Raw genomic sequence first — 16,038 nt, 5'->3', positions numbered from 1 at the left:
CTTCTCTCTGTATCATAAAACATTCATAATTTAAAAATCTCTACTAAATCTCCTCTAGCCTTTTTTACTACAGTTGATACGACTTCAGTTCTCTCTTCAGGTAAAACTGGGTAAGTTCCTTTTAACCCCCCTTTCCTACATTTCTCAACAATTCTACAACTGTAATTTAAGCACCAGTAATTGGATAATAATAAGTATTTAGAAATATACTGTATTAAAACAGAATACAACTAAATAAAGAGAGATGCAGGGCCAGACAATGTGTTGTAACTGCATGACGTGGGAGTAGGTGGACTCTACTGTATTTCCTAGTGACCACATTGGTAGAAGTGTTGGTTGTTTGAAGGTTTCCAGCTGAAAGTCAATATGAGCTGGAATCTGAGCTTCAAGCACGAAACTAAGTGAACCATATGCCAGACCATCAGGATTTTCGAACAATGCAATCATGGATTACTGGAGTTCTACTGTACAGATTGTCAGGAAAAGTTGTCAGAAGAGGTTTGACCCAAAACCAGAGCAGTGGAGATGATTTAGCAGTGAAAGATAACTTTAATAATCAACTGCAAAAGCACAAGCCATAAGGGGCTACAAAATAAGAGAGAACAGAAACTAAACATACAGGAAACAAGGTAACTGAAGCCTAGGAACATTGGTTAAGACTGGCTGGTTCATATGAGTGAACAAGTATTGTGAACGAGAGCTGGGTTTAAATAGTCTGCAGGTGATGAGTTGGAAATGAGTGGCAGGTGACTCATGTTTGCTGGGAGGAGCCTGCACATGTAGGCCTGACAAGATCCTCTCCTCCCCCACCATGGTTGGCCCCTGGTGCCCCTGGATGACCTGTATGGGTCCGGTGGAACTGCTCAATAAGTGATGGATTTAAGATGTAACCAGACAGCATTCTCCAGGCTGTACTTCCCAGTCGAGCAGGTACTACACACCCGATCCACATCAAAGTGAGTCCATCAACTAGCAAACTGTGTACACTGGACCACCTTCCAGCATTCTAAATTCTGGAGGTGTAGTGTCATGTGGGCTCAGAGACAATGGGCCTGAGGCAGGACATGTGGAAGGTAGGTGTGATCCTGAGGGTCAGCAACAGTTGGAGATGGTAAGTGGCTGGATTGATGCGATGGGTAATCTTGAATGGATCAATGACCTGGGGTGAAAGCTTGCAGGAGTCAGTGTGCATAGGTAGAAGTCAGGTGGATAGCCAGATATAGTCCACAGGCCAGAATAATCTGGCTGTGTGCTGACAGCGGTTAGCCGGGTGACAGTGGACACGGTTGACAGCTAGAATAGCTCTCCATGCCCTCCTGCAAGCATTCCGACAGTGGCGAGCCAGGGCCCAGCCAGACAGGACCTCCACCGTTGGGTTCTTCCATAGGGAACAACAGTGTAGGTAGCCATGAAGCACTTCAAAGGGTTACATACCCTGTGACAGAGGAAGTGTGTAAATTGTGGGACAGCTTGGCCCGGAGCAGATACTTCTTTCATGTAGAAGAATTAGAGGTAGTGAAACACTGGAGAAGAATTAGAGGTGGCGTGATTGGCTCCTTCTTCCTGTCCATTGGTCTGCGAATGATAGCCTGAGGACAAACTCACTGAGGTGTGCTGGAGGGAGCAGAAGGCCCTCTAGCAGTGGGAGACGAATTCTGGGCCCCGGTCTGACACAATGTCCTGGAGGAAGCTATGGAGGCTAACTACATTTTGGAGAACCAGTTCTGCTGTCTCAGTGGCTGACGGAAACAATGAAATAGGCCACTTCGGAGAACTGGTTCACCATTGTCCTGATCACTGTGGCCATATTGAAGAGTGACAAACCGATGATGAAATCCATGACAATGTGGGACCATGGGCTTTGAGGGACCAGCAGGGGCCATGGCCAAGAGGGTTGCTGATTGGAGGAATTGGACTGGGCACATTGAGGGCAGGCAGTGATGAACTGATATGCATCTGTGATCATGGTGGGCCACTAGAACTGACAAGGCAGAAATTCCAGAGTCCATCATGTGCCTGGATGGCCAGAGAGAGATGAGGAGTGGGCTCAGTGGACTGCCTCAGAGTGCACGGCCACCAGCACATTCATGCAGTTGTCAGATGTGTCCACTGGAGCAAGCTTGAACTGAGTGCCTGGAAGGTCTGGTTCTTAAGGTCCCAGACAATCAGGACAAGGATCTGGGAGGATAGAATGAATGGGTGAGGGCCTCCATTTCAGCTGGGTCGAATTGCCACAACAGGGGATCCGCTTTAGTGTTCTTGGAGCCGGGATGGTAGGAGATGGTGAAGTGGAATTGCTTGAAGAACAGGGCCCAGTGAGCTGACATGCATTGATTGATGGGTCTTTTGAATGGATATGAGGTTTTGGTGGTCATTCCAGATCAGAAAGGGCTCAGTGTTTCCCATCAGCTAATGTCTCTATTCCTCCAAGGTGCACTTAATGGTGAGTCTCCTGTCTCCTACTCCGTAATGACATTGTGTAGAGTTGAAGTTGTGTGAGAAAATGGCACAAGGGCATGTCTTCTCATCTGGTCCACGCTGGGAGAGGATGGCCCTGGTGCCCATGTCAGATGCTTCCAGTTCTACCACAAAAGCTCTGGAGGGGTTTGGATGGCAGAGAATGGGGGTGGTTGTGAAGCGTCTCGAAAGTGGGATCCATGGCAGCAGACCAGGTTATCCATTAGTGACTTGGTGAGGAAGGTGAGATGAGCGATGACTTGGTTGTAGATTCTGATGAACTGGTGGTAGAAGTTGGAGAAGCCCAAAAAGCACTGTAGCTGTTTGAGGGAGTACAGTCACAGCCAAACGACAGGTGTACTTTCTCTGGGTTCATGGTTACGTCTTGGAGTGAAAGGTCATAGCCTAGGAAGGAAATGAATAGGGTGTGGAACTGACATTTTTCTACTTTGCGGTACAGTTGGTTTTCGAAGAGATGCTGAAGGACTGATAGGACATCAGAGAGGTGGTATTGGGCTCAATGGAGAAGATGAGGATGTTGTCTGGGAGGATCTCATTGATGAAGGCTTGGAAAATGGCTGGGCTGTTGGAAAGTCCAAAAGGCTTCACCAAGTGTTTGTTGTGGTCAGTGGATGTTACAAATGCTGTCTTTCACTCATCAACCTGGCAGGTTGTATGTGCTCTGTAGATCCAGTTTGAAGATCTAGGCCCTGTGGAGTGTTTCAAAGGCACTATCCAGCAAGGGGAGTGGGGAACGGTTCTTAATGGTGATTTTGTTGAGTCCACAGTAGACAATGCAGGGACGAACACCCACATTTTTCCTTGACAAAGAAAAATCCTGCACCAGCTGGGGACTCGGATGTTTGAATGAAGATATACTCTAGTGCTTTGGTGATATAGTCATTCCTGACTTGGGTCTCAGGAGAGGAAAGAGAGAACAGACAACCTCAGGGAGGAGTGGTGCCTGGAAGGAAGTCGATCACGCAGTTGTGTCATTTATGAGGTGCTAGGGTGCTGGTCTGCCTTTCACTGAAAGCGATGGCTAAGTCATGGTACTCCTGTGGAGTTTGGTGATGTTGAAGGTTTCCTCCATCTCCACGGATTTATGGGGTGAGGTCAACTGAGGTTGCAGGCAAGTGGGTTCCCAACTCAGCAGTGAACTGGATGACCAGGCGAAGTAAAGGCCATGAGTGGACAGCCAGAGGTAACCCAAAGTGAGTGAGTGTTGGGTAAGTTGATCAGGAGGAATTGGATGGAATTGTGGTGTTCTCCAATGCTCACGTGCACAGGCCTTGTGTGTACTCTGACCATTCCAGATCCTAAGGGACATGGCTGTGATGCTGAAGGGGTGAGAGATGGGCTCAATGGGGAATCCAAGCTGCACATACACAGCCCGGTCCAGAAAGTTGCTTGTTGCACTGGAAACCACCAGAGCCTCTTGTGTGCATAGAGCCAACAGGGTGTGGTGGAGGACAGAGAGTGTGAGGTGGACTACGGTGCTAGAACAAGGGGCTGGGGAGAGATTACCAGATAGGAGGTCCCTCAGCCTGGTTGTGCCTATTCCCAGGTGCAGTGGCCATTTGATGTGTGCGTGATTGGTGGTTCTGCAGAAAGCACAGAAGTTGTTTATCCACTGAGCCTCCTATGCTCATGCTCTTGTGGGGGTTAAAGGTGCTCTCTCTAAATGCATGGGTCTTGAAGGTGTTGATAATAAGGATCCTGTAACCTGGGAATGGAACTGGGATTCTGGCTGATGGTCTGGAGTTTTGTTCCATAAGAAGCTTGTCAATACAGAGGCCTGCGTGATGAGGTTTCTGAGGTCTGGGGCATCTCCTAGGTAGACAACTCATCTTTCAAGTACTCCAAGAGGCCATGATGACAATGGGCCAATAGCACTTCTGCATTTCAGCTGCTCTCCACTGGAGAGGGTCCTGAATTCCACAGGGTCCTCCAGCACAGAGCAGGTGAAGTATCCAATCCGCCTCCCCCCATTCCACTACCCAGATGGTGGAAACCCTAAAGCATTTCAGTGGTGATTTCCTCAGATTTATTGCAAATGGTGGTTTTATTGCTCTAGTTATTTGTGGGCCAGGTCAGAGCTTGCTCAGTCAAGAAAGAGATGACGAAGGCAATCTTGGCTCAGTCCGTAGAATACAGAGATGGCTGGACTGGGACAGGAAGTTGCAGCATTGGTTTGGAGGTCTGTCGAAGTGTTTGGGAACCGTAATCCAGGGCTCAAAGGGAGGGTGACTGTTACAAGGTGGAGATTTGGATGAGAACGGTAAGCAGATGGTCAGTGGTTTCCTACTACTTCTGGATTGTGTGTTCATATGGTGGACGAGTTCCTTTAGATGGGCATACTCTGCTGGGTCATTGATGGTTCACTCACTCTGTCAGGAAATGCAGAGGAGACATGGCCCAGAGCAGAGCAACGGAGACGATTTAGCAGCGAAAAACTGCAAAATGATAAGCCATGAGGGGGCCACAAAGAAGAAAGAACAGATACTAAACTCACGGGAAACAAAGTAACTAAATGCTAAGAGCAACTGGTTGAGGCTGGCTAGCTTGTATAAGTGAACGGATTGTGGGCGAGAGCTCGGTTTAAATAGGCTGCAGGCGATGCATTGGAAACAAGTGCTAGATGACTCCTGCTAGCTGGATGGAGACTGGGAGGAGCTTGCAAGTCTAGGGCTGATATAGATATTATTTTAGTATTCCTATTACTCAATTGTCACCTCAAATCACAGTGTGAATCCTGTCCATTCAGAGACCCAAAAGATATGATCATCACCCTTTGTCAACAACACAAACAAAAGTGCAGAAGGCAGCATAACCTCCCTAACGTCACTTAAGCCACTGAGACCATGAATTGAGAGGGATTGTGCAACATCCTCTTTCTATTGAATTGCAGAGAAATTTGCTTTCATCTTTTGTTGCTCCATAATATCAACCAGCAAGCCTCCAGAAAAAAAAGTCACAGTGAAGTCCAATGTTAAGCATTGCCCCAACACTTTTTTCAGTTTTTTTTTGGTCATAAGATTGCCCTCAACTTCAGTTTCATCTAGGAGTGGAACTAATCTCCAGAACTAATAGGAAAGATCTACACTCCAAAACTAAAGTTAACTGAACCTCCGCAGTTGAACTGCAATATGCAACAAAACTTATTTTTGTGCACACACTGAAAGCTGAGCTCCAAGATTTTGTTGATTTGTTCACTCAAGCATACAAGTGAATGTTTGAGGTTTCATTTGGTAAGTAAATTAAGGGTTGGTGTTGTTCAAAATGCCAATTGGAAACTTGCACATGGTAGTCCCAAGAGGAGGCTGTTGGAGGACACGAGGGAAATTCATCATGAATGTAGGTCCATATTTGCTCTGCTAACCATTTACTTTCAGCCAGTAATGATTTGTTTTTACAGCCACAGAAAAGTCCCAGTTAGGATAATGAAGCAGCAGCAAACCTCAAGGTTCAAATTTTCTCTCATTGTCTGGTACGTTCTGATCAAATTTTAGCTGAGATCTCAGAGGACAAATTCTCCACCCACCTGATCTTTCGGTAATTTCTATCTGTTTTATGTAATCACAAAGTGGTTGAAAATGATCTCAAACCACAAGCCCTTGAATTCAATAGCTAAGGGTTGAATTTTTAATCTTTTTTTTTATCTTTCCACAGTTTTTTTTATGTGAGTAAACTTTTTGTGAAAGATACTCACTCAAGGTGGCAAAATGGCACAACTAAAAGAGCTGCTACCCCACAGTTGTAATGACCAGGGTTCGGTTCTGATCTCTGATACTGTCCGAGTGGAGATTGCACATCCTCCCTGTGACTACATGGGTTTCCTCTGGGTACTGCAACTTCCCAAATCCCAAACACATTTGTGTTCGTAACTGAACTGGCCATTATAAATTGCCCCTAGAAGGTGAATGGTGGAATATGGAAGGAGTTGATGAGAATCTGAGGAGAAGGAATTAGTGCAGAATTTGTGTAAATCGATGCTTGAAGGTCAGCACAGACTCTGAAGGGGCTACTTCTGTGCTGCAAGACTCACGAGGAATCAATGTAGACTTACTTAAATTTACTAACTTTTCTGAGAAAAGAACATGATCCTTAATCCTGAACTTGGGCTAATGAAAAAGAGAAGGGTATACCCACTGTTGATCTAGATCATGTTGCTTTTGTTTCTGACTGTTACAATGATCTATGTCCAGGGTAATGCCATGTGACCTTTCTATTATGAGACAGTATACCATGCATTAGTAAATTCTGATTAGAAATTTCTGATTTCTATGTCTCTGCTCCTTCACAGGTCCCCCATTGTTGCTCTTTGCAATGCTTACTATTGTTAACACTTTGTCGGCGTGTCCCATACACTGCTCTTGTAAAACTTATGAAGTGGATTGCAGCAATCTTGGCTTGGTGACCATCCCAACAGACATTCCATCAAACATCAAATTTCTCTCACTCAGTAACAATAAACTCAGAACCTTCCAGGCTCTCACATTCACTAATTTTACCACATTGGAGAAGCTGGACCTGTCCAACAACTACCTGGACCAACTACCATCGGATGCATTTGATTACATCAGGAATCTGATTGACCTCAATTTGCGAAACAACAGCATTCGAAGCCTGGATAAAAATATCTTCTATAAAACCACCAACCTGCAGAGGTTAGACCTTTCTGTCAATGGTCTCTCTCAGATTCCACTACTTTTATTTGATGAAATGCAGAACTTGACCTGGTTGAATTTGGAAGAGAATAGGATGCCAAATCTTGAAAGAGAGGTCTTTGAGCCACTTGCAGTTCTTCAGCAATTACAGCTTGGTGGGAACCCCTGGGAGTGCGACTGCAGTCTGAGGGATTTCAAACACTGGATGGAGTGGTTCCAGTACAAAGGTGAGTGGAACAAATCAATACAGCTACAAATATATTTGCTACCTTGAGTTGAATTTTAATTCCTCCAAGACCAAGTCAACACTTGGAATAAAATTCAGTCCAAGCATATATGTATTAATGAGCCTGAATGGGAAGATAACAAGCTCCATTTCTATTTTTTGTAATGGATGATCACAATCAGTGTAGCAGTGAGGCAGAGTGACTTGAACAATTGGCTGTCAATGAATATTCTTTGTTGTGATTACTTTATAAATATTAGTAAGATTTACTAATATTTATAAAGTATTAAGACTGGCTCTTTCCCAAAATCCAGATTCCAGACAACACCACTACTTGCTTCTGTAAATGAATGAACAAAAATATTTAGTCTTGGAGATTAGTTTCTGATTCTTCCATCAAAGCGATATGCATCTTCTCCCTAACGTTCATCTGTTGCTAAACTTTCATCTCTGCCTTTGTTAGCTTTAGAAATTCAGAAATACTATCTTACTGAAATTTCTGTGTGCTAATTTAACATTGTGCAACACTGTACCACGTTCTATTCACATTACCAAAAATTTGCCATGATTACATTACTCCTGATCTGGCAAAGCCTCAATTTTAACGTGTTTGTCCTAGTTCTCCTATTACCCTACTCTTTCCATCCTTGAACCATCCGTAAACCCATCTCTTTTAGCTTAAAGAGCTTCCCTAATTCTTGAATTTCCACAGTTCCTTTTGCTACACCTTGGTTGACCAAGCATTGACTACCTTTGTCATAACATTTGGAATTCACTAAAATTTGCCCTTTCTCTACTACTTTTTATCCTTTGAAGTGTTACATAAAATGTACCTTTTCAATAATAGCTTTTCAATAATAATTCCATAGAGAAGTGAAATAAAATACATAACTCTGTCAAAGGTGATATAGAAATGTAACTTATTTTTGTCTTATGCCTCTTACTGAAAGGGTATTTCAATGAGACAGCAAATGATTTTGTTATGAATTCGTGTTTCCAGTGGAGAATAACACATGTTAATTGCAGTAACTTAATAATTTCCATTTAAAATATGAAAAATACTGAGCTATGTTCCTGGGATTTCACATGTTGCAGACCTACAGGGACAAAATTAACCAGGTGTGACTTCCCAATTGAAAATCAAATGTGATATGGCTGAGTGAAAAGGAAAGAGAAAATTTATTGCTAATAATTTCTGGACAAATGTAAAGCTAAACTAATTTTTAAGCAGATGATAATTTTGTAAAGTTATTATACACCGAATCGTATAGCAACTTAAATTCTTTAAATGCTTTTTCCGATCCTAAAACTAGGTGGGAAGCTTGATGGAATTGAATGTTCCCTGCCAAAGGGCCTCCGAGGGAAAGATCTCAGAGTAATTCCAATAGAGATGTTCAACTATTGTATCCAATTAGAGGACGAAAACAAATCTTCAGTAAATAAAAAAACAGTCACTGCCCCTCCCTGTGTGAGGCAAGAACTCATCACCTCAAGGCCGCAGTACACTCATACCTCGGATTGTGCAAGACAACGTTACCGTCCAGCCAGTGTCAGGCGAGCCATTGGGACAGTCATCATTGCTGGAGTCTTATGTGGAATTGTTTGTATCATGATGGTGGTAGCTGGAGCATATGGCTGCATATATGCCTCCTTGATGGCAAAATACCACCGTGAGCTTAAAAAGCGCCAGCCACTGATGGGAGATGGTGAACAAGAGCAGGAGGAACAAAAGCAAGCTTCTTCCATGGCATGAAGTACAAGGATAGCTATGCTTTGGATGGGAAAAAAAGCTACCATCTTCAGTTTTCTCCGGTTTAGGCCTTTGTGTGCTTATTGCAGTGCTAATACAAGTGTTGATGTTAAATTCTCACTGAAGTACAGGGAAAAAAATCAATGTCATCTAATCAAATGCTTAAGTCCTGCTGTGTTTTGTTTCTGGAACTTCAGGGAATATGGAAGTCACTGATACATGGACTTCTGCAGAAAGAAAGAGGATGATCTTCAGAACTTTATTGCATGCCTTTTATTTGAGAGATATTTAGATATCAAGGCAGAATTGTTATTTCAATCCTTGAATGAGAACAACCCTTTTTAATTGGGAGATCAAGAATTGAGCCTTTAGCTTCCTTTTAGGCATTTTTATATCTTGTTTGTTTCATTGTCTGGATAGTTTTAACATACAATCTAAAAAAATGTTGTCTGAAAAGAAGACACCTAATGGATACAATTAGGATTAAGGTAGTTGTACCAATGCATGTAGCAACAAGGTTGATTACTTTGCAAGGCTGTTAACCAAAAATATTAAAACCAAAATTGGAAACTTATTCTTTGTAGGGTGAATTTATTTTAAATATTTACATTTTCAGAATACAAAATGTCTGCATGAATATAAAAATCATCAGGTATTTAAAAAAGAAACTAGTAGCCAACTGAAATGCAAAAAAAAGCAAAGCTCATGGTCCTTACTGGCTAGTTTATCAGGTGCATTCGTTTTATCTTGCCAATGCCGCCAACATGGTGAAACAACATTCAAGATTGTTTAATATTATTTCCTGTACACAAATGTAAAGGAAAATCAAATAATTGTTACTTCAATCTGATGCAGCACATAAAAAATCCCAAAAAAGATAAAGAGCACAATAATGTAAACACATAAGATAGCTTATATACATAGATTGATAGTTATGTCCATAAAGTGATGCTAGGCTGTACATAGATGACTGACAGGAAATAATAAAGTAGTAATGGAGTTAGTGGGTGGAGCTGTTGATCAGCCTACTGCTTGGGGTCAGTAACTGTTTTTGAGTCTGATTGTCTTGGCGTGGATGCTATGTAGCCTCCTCCCTGATGGGAGTGGGACAAACAGTCCATGAGCAGGATGTGGGATGATGTTACTGGCCCTTCCCTGGCACCTTTTGGTATATATGTCCTTGATGGTGGGTAGGCTGGTGCTGATGATGTGGTTAAAATTTGCATTTTATTAATTGGCAGTTCCTAAATAATGATGATTCACTGGAAAAACTGAATTCTAAATTTCAATCAACTATTACTCATGCATACAGTATATGGTAAATTTCTGTTATAATAAACAGTCATGAATCTTAATAGAATGAGATGTAAAAAATGTGATTAAGGCCATTGAGCTGTGAGAAAATAAAAGAGATCCTTGTTTTCAGCCAGGAGTACTTTCTGTACTATTGGAAGTCTTCAGGAAACTGAGAATTCTTGTAATGGGCTGTGTTAACCTTTTTTCTTTAATATTTCCTGAAGTATAGTAATATAAAAGCACAAATCTGAGGGAGTTGAGGGGAATGTGGGGTGAATAAAATGGGGTTAGAGTAAATGGGTCCTTGATGGTTAGCACAGACTCAATGGGTAACAAGTGCTTTATGACTCTATGACTCCACAGTTAATGAAATTTAGAAACAGATTACTTACTTACTACCAGTTATGCCCAGCTGTGGATCAGGGTCCTCAGTCGCACACAAATATAGAAGGATTTTTCACTGGTATTTCCGTAAGTTGTCCAGTCAGGGTTGTTAGCCCTGAGCTGAACCCCTGAACCTGGAGGACTGCTGGACCACTCTCAGTCTGGCCTCTACCCTTTGACCCTACCAAAAGCCACTGCACAAAGCCTTGACTCCGGCCAACATGGCTCTCTGGGTCATTGAGGCATGCAAGCCTTCAAACCCTATGACAAGGTTGTCATCTTCTTGGATTTGGTAGATGGAATTGAATATTGAATATATCAAATATAAAATTAAAGCACTTTAAAGAAATTAAATAATTCTCAATTTTACCTGTTTGGTTGTATTCTCATTAAGTGGACAATGGCTCACTAACTTAGATTCTAGTACTCAAACCTAAACCTAGACATGCAACAATAGAATCAAGATACACACTAACAACCACATCTGTGTTTTTTTTGAGAAAGGTATGTAGGCATTGTTGTGGTTACCTCTTGATTTGATTTGACTTCAGTTTTACAGAGTTCCCTAATGCTATACTTGCTCAAATGTTGTCTGAATGTTATTTTCCAATTCACTACTAGAATTCAACTCATTGGTTTATGCATGGATCAAGGCTATAATGAGGTCTGGACCAAGTGACTTGCTAAAACCAAAACAAAGCATCAGTGAACATGTCATCATTTTCTTCTGATGGTTGAGAGCATCAGGCAGCAAAAAGCTAGATTAGATGTGTTAGTTATTTAATGAATGGAAGACACCTCTTCAATTTTCCATATTGTTAAGGAGATGCCAATGTTGCAACTGTAATGGAACATCTTGACTTCATTAATGCCTAGTTCTGTAGCACAGATCTTCAGTGATACATCTGGGATATCCTGTCCCTAACTTTTAGTGTGTTCAGTGCTCTTTGCCACTTCTTGATATCACATTGGAGTGAGAAGAGTGGTTTCTTTAATGGAGGGAATCCCAAGAGAAAGTTAAATAGTAATTTGAAGTACAATAGTGTAAAAATACAAACCTGAGGGAGTTGAGGCGAATGTGGGCAAATAAAATGGGATTAGAGTAAATGGATTAGAGTTAACAATGCCTCAGCATTGTCACTAGAAATCACATCCTCAGTGCATCCAATGTTGACCATGTTCTTGGAGATCTGTCTCTCAAGAGTTGTTTAATTATCTACCACCATTTGCATCAAGATGCAGCAGGTCTGCGAAGCTTTGATCTGATTTACTGGTTGTGTGGTTGACTATCTCTGTCGACAGCATGTTATTTTATTCTTTGGTACACAGTGCTGCCATGCATCCCTCAGTTTTAGGTTTGCTTCATGTTGCTTTCAGCATATCCTTCGGAACTTCTCACTGAACCTGGCATTGACCACTATAGTGACAGAAAGGATCTTACAGATTGCAGTGGAATATCATTCTGCTGCTTCAGGTAGCTCCTGGATGTCTTATTTTGAGCTGCAGGTGTGTTCTAAGGCTATCCCATTTAGCATGATGATGGTGATATGCAACAAGGTGAAAACTGATTCATGAAAAAAATACAGTTTATTTGTTGATGAATCTACTGATAATGATGAGCCTTAACACATTGGTACCAATTTTATGAATACTGTATATGCTACCCATGTTCATGCAAGGCTTATTAATCTTCATTCTAGTCCAAAAATGAATGGGCATTATGAGTATCATTGATGATGTAAGACCTATAGGAGAGCTTTCTTTTGTGTCCAAACTTAATTTTTTTTAACAATACTTACTGAGGTTCTGAAATTCCTTTGCTATCCCTACGCACTTCACTCCTCCCAACCACCACTATCAATACCAGGTTCTATAATGGTGGCTGAGTAATTTGGATATTCATGAATGGCTTGAAAATCAATTAAAAGTCAAATAAAAATGGCATAAGTTAGAGGGGCAAGGGAATAATTGACAGAATTCAGACAAGGGAAAAGTGATGCATTTTGAGAAGTTAACTCAGGACAGTGAATGGCTGGTCCCTGGGAAGTGTTACAAAATTACAACACTTTGAGATACAAGAACGTATTCCCTGAAAGTTGCAACACAGTATTGCGAAGAAAGCATATCAGAATCTGAATCAGGATTAATATTACCAGCATATGTCATGAAATCTGTTGTTTTACAGCAGCAGTGTATTGCAATACATAATAATAAAAAAATACAAATTACAATTCAAAGTATATATTAAAAAATAAATTAAACAAGTAGTGCAGTGCAAAAAGCGAGCGAAAAATTACTACAGAAATATTCGTGGGTTCATTGTCTGTTCAGAAATCTGATGGCAGAGGGGAAGAAGCTGTTACTGAAATGCTCAGTATGTGTCTTCAGGCTACTGTACCTCCTTCTTGATGGTAGCAATAAGAGGGCATGTTCTGGGTGACGGTGGTCCTTAGCAATGGATGCCACCTTTTGAAGGTGTCCTTGATGAGGGGGAGGTTAGTGCCTATGATAGAGCGGCAGAGTTTACAACTTTCTGCAGCTTTTACTGATCCTGTGCAGTGGCCCCTCCATACTAGACAATAATGCAACTAATTCCTTGGTCATACTGATGGTGAGTGCAAGGCACCACTCAACCAGTTGATCTATCTCGCTCCTGTACCCCTCCTCGTCACCATCTGAAATCCTGTCAAAAGCAGTTGTGTCATTGGCAAACCTAGATGGTGTTTGAGCTGCGCCTAGCCGCACAGTTGTGGGTGTAGAGAGAGTAGAACAGTGGGTTAATCACACCTCCTCGAGGTGCGTCAGTATTGAATGTCAATGAGGAGGAGATGCTGCTTCCAATCTGCACAGATTGTGGTCTCCCAGTGAGGAAGTCAAGGATCTAGCTGCAAAGCGGGGCGCAGAGGCTAAGGTTTTGGAGCTTTTTGAATAGAACTGAGAGTATGATTGTGTTGAACGTTGAGCCATAGTCAACAAACAGAAGCCTGATGTAAGTATTACTATTGTCCAGGTGTTACTTATGTCACGCTGCTGTTTATAGACTACAGCTCAGCGTATGCTTGCCTTCATTGGCCAAGGCACAGCACTGAATGTATGAGTTAGAATGCCATATTACAGTTGTGCAAATTATTGGTTAAAATGCACTTGGAGTACTATCTGCAGTTCTGGTCACCACACAATATGAAAAAGTGATTAAGCAAGAGAGGGGACAGGTAAGGAATGTTGCCTGCACTGTTTTAAGAAAAGCCTCGACAAGTTTCATTGCTTACCTTGGAGCAAAGGATGCTGAGGAGTGGCATCATAAAGGTTTGGAAAATTATGAGTGGCCTAGATAGCCACTGCCTTTTCTCAGGATAGGGGAGTCTATAGGCGTATGGTTAGTTGTTCTTTTTTGCGCCTTGTGGCATATCGGACGGCATTTTATTTTTGCCGTTCCATAGCATTTGACTGTTTTTTTTTTACGAGGCCAAGTTGCCTGCTCGATACTCAACCCAGCATAGGTGGAAAGTGGGAGTTGAATTCACCTCAATGTCTGGTGCTGATGCCAGTACACTAACAGCCAGTTATTAAGGTTCGTGGAGAAAACTTAAAAGGAAATTTGAGGAGCAAGATTTTGGCGGGTGTATTTAACATGCTGCCGGTGGAGAAACAGTTACAAACACGATGTTTAAAAGGCATTTGGACAGATACAAGAATAGAAAATGTTTCAAGGGAGATGGGCCAAAATGTAGGCAAATGGAATTAGTGCCAATAAGCATCTAGGTTAGCATGAACCAGCTGGCCTGAAGACCATGCTCCTGTACTATAAAATGATGAATTTAATATCTAAGGTAGGCTTGGTAGAGCATTTTGAAGTTAATAACATATGATAAAGAGAGCTGTTCTGGAAAAGAATAACAGGCAGCAGGAATAAGATCGTTTATATATAATGCAATGAAAATATGGCAGCATTGCAGCCTGGAATATAACCTAAAAGTATGTTGCATTTCCTGGACTGGATTACAAACATGAGTTAATTCTGTATTCAGGTTTCTAATTTTACACATGTTTGTGTTTCTTTACATGGTTTAATTTCTGTTGTTCTGTCTATACTATCCAGTAAGCAGAACAGACATGCAATGATAAGCCACTTGGGAGGAATGGAAGGCTAAAATGCATCTATTTTAATGCAAGGTAAGGCAGATTAACTTAGAACATTGATCATCACATGTGAAAATCATACTGTTGCAATTAGAGAAGATCTAGCAACCCAACATTCCAGGATCTAGAAGTTTCACATATTTTGGAGAGCAATGCATTATTGATCATGTAGACCATCACTGCACTAATGAGGGAAGATAGCTGAAAAAGCTCTTCAAATTATGCCACGGGTGTCGAATTTAGAAATAAAAAGGCAGTGATTATTTTGTTGCCATTGCATTGCAAATCTCCCAACGGTCACAGGGAGCTAGACCAGCAGATAGGTAAGCAAATCACAGACAAGTATGAGGAATAAGGTTATAGATGCAAAGGATCTTAACAAATAGACTGTAATCCATAAGGATAGGTAACAACACCTCTGCCAAGATTACCCTCAACATTGGTGCCCCACAAGGCTGTACCTACTCCCTATACACTCGTGACTGCATGGTCAGATTTTTCTTTAACTTGATCTTCAAGTTTACGGACGATACCACTGTAGTGGGCCACATACAATGACTCTGAACACAGGAAGGAGGTAGAGAGCTCAGCGACATGGTGGCATGACAAAAATGTTTTCCTCAATGTCAGCAAAACAAAAGTGCTGGTTACTGCCTTCAGGAAGGGGGGAGTCAGTGGTGCAAATGGTCCTGTTGACATCAGTAGTGATGAGGTTGAGAGAGCTGGGAGCTTCAAGTTCCTATGTCACCAATAGCCTGTTCTGGTCAAACCACATTGCTGCCTCGGCCAAGTAAATGCACCAATACTCCACTTTCTCAGGAGGTTAAAGAAATTTGGCATGTCCCCTTTGACCCTCACTGATTTTTATTGGTGCACCATAGAAATCATCTTATCTGGATGCATCAGGGCTTGGTATGGCAGCTACTCTGTCCATGATGCAAGACACTGAGGAGAGTTGTGGACACAGCTCAGCATATCACAGAAACCAGCCTCCCCTCAATGGACTCTACCTACACTTTTTGCTGCCTCGGTAAAGCCACAATGAAGGAATATATCACCCCCATCCTAGCCACTCTGCAGTGGCTTCCTGTATCTTTTAGATTTGATTTTAAAGT

General features: G+C 41.9%; 2 protein-coding genes across 5 annotated transcripts in view; one reads left to right on the top strand and one right to left on the bottom strand.

Annotated features, from left to right (window-relative positions):
* Positions 1-9,696, top strand: part of LOC134351628 (leucine-rich repeat and transmembrane domain-containing protein 2-like) — a 67,094-nt gene extending 57,398 nt beyond the window's left edge. For all 4 annotated transcript variants that reach the window (XM_063058034.1, XM_063058031.1, XM_063058032.1 and 1 more), the window contains 2 exons: positions 6,764-7,354; positions 8,667-9,696. In XM_063058034.1, coding sequence (XP_062914104.1) covers positions 6,764-7,354; positions 8,667-9,106 — 1,031 coding nt within the window. In that variant the 3' untranslated portion in view covers positions 9,107-9,696. The remainder of the gene's footprint in view (positions 1-6,763; positions 7,355-8,666) is intronic.
* Positions 1-16,038, bottom strand: part of cacna2d4a (calcium channel, voltage-dependent, alpha 2/delta subunit 4a) — a 366,454-nt gene that overhangs the window by 168,891 nt on the left and 181,525 nt on the right. The gene's annotated exons all lie outside the window — the stretch shown is intronic.

Source organism: Mobula hypostoma, chromosome 9 (assembly GCF_963921235.1).
Source record: "Mobula hypostoma chromosome 9, sMobHyp1.1, whole genome shotgun sequence".
Taxonomy (NCBI): Eukaryota; Metazoa; Chordata; class Chondrichthyes; order Myliobatiformes; family Myliobatidae; genus Mobula; species Mobula hypostoma.
Note: the sequence above shows the minus strand (reverse complement) of the source record. Positions and strands in the feature narration are given on the sequence as shown.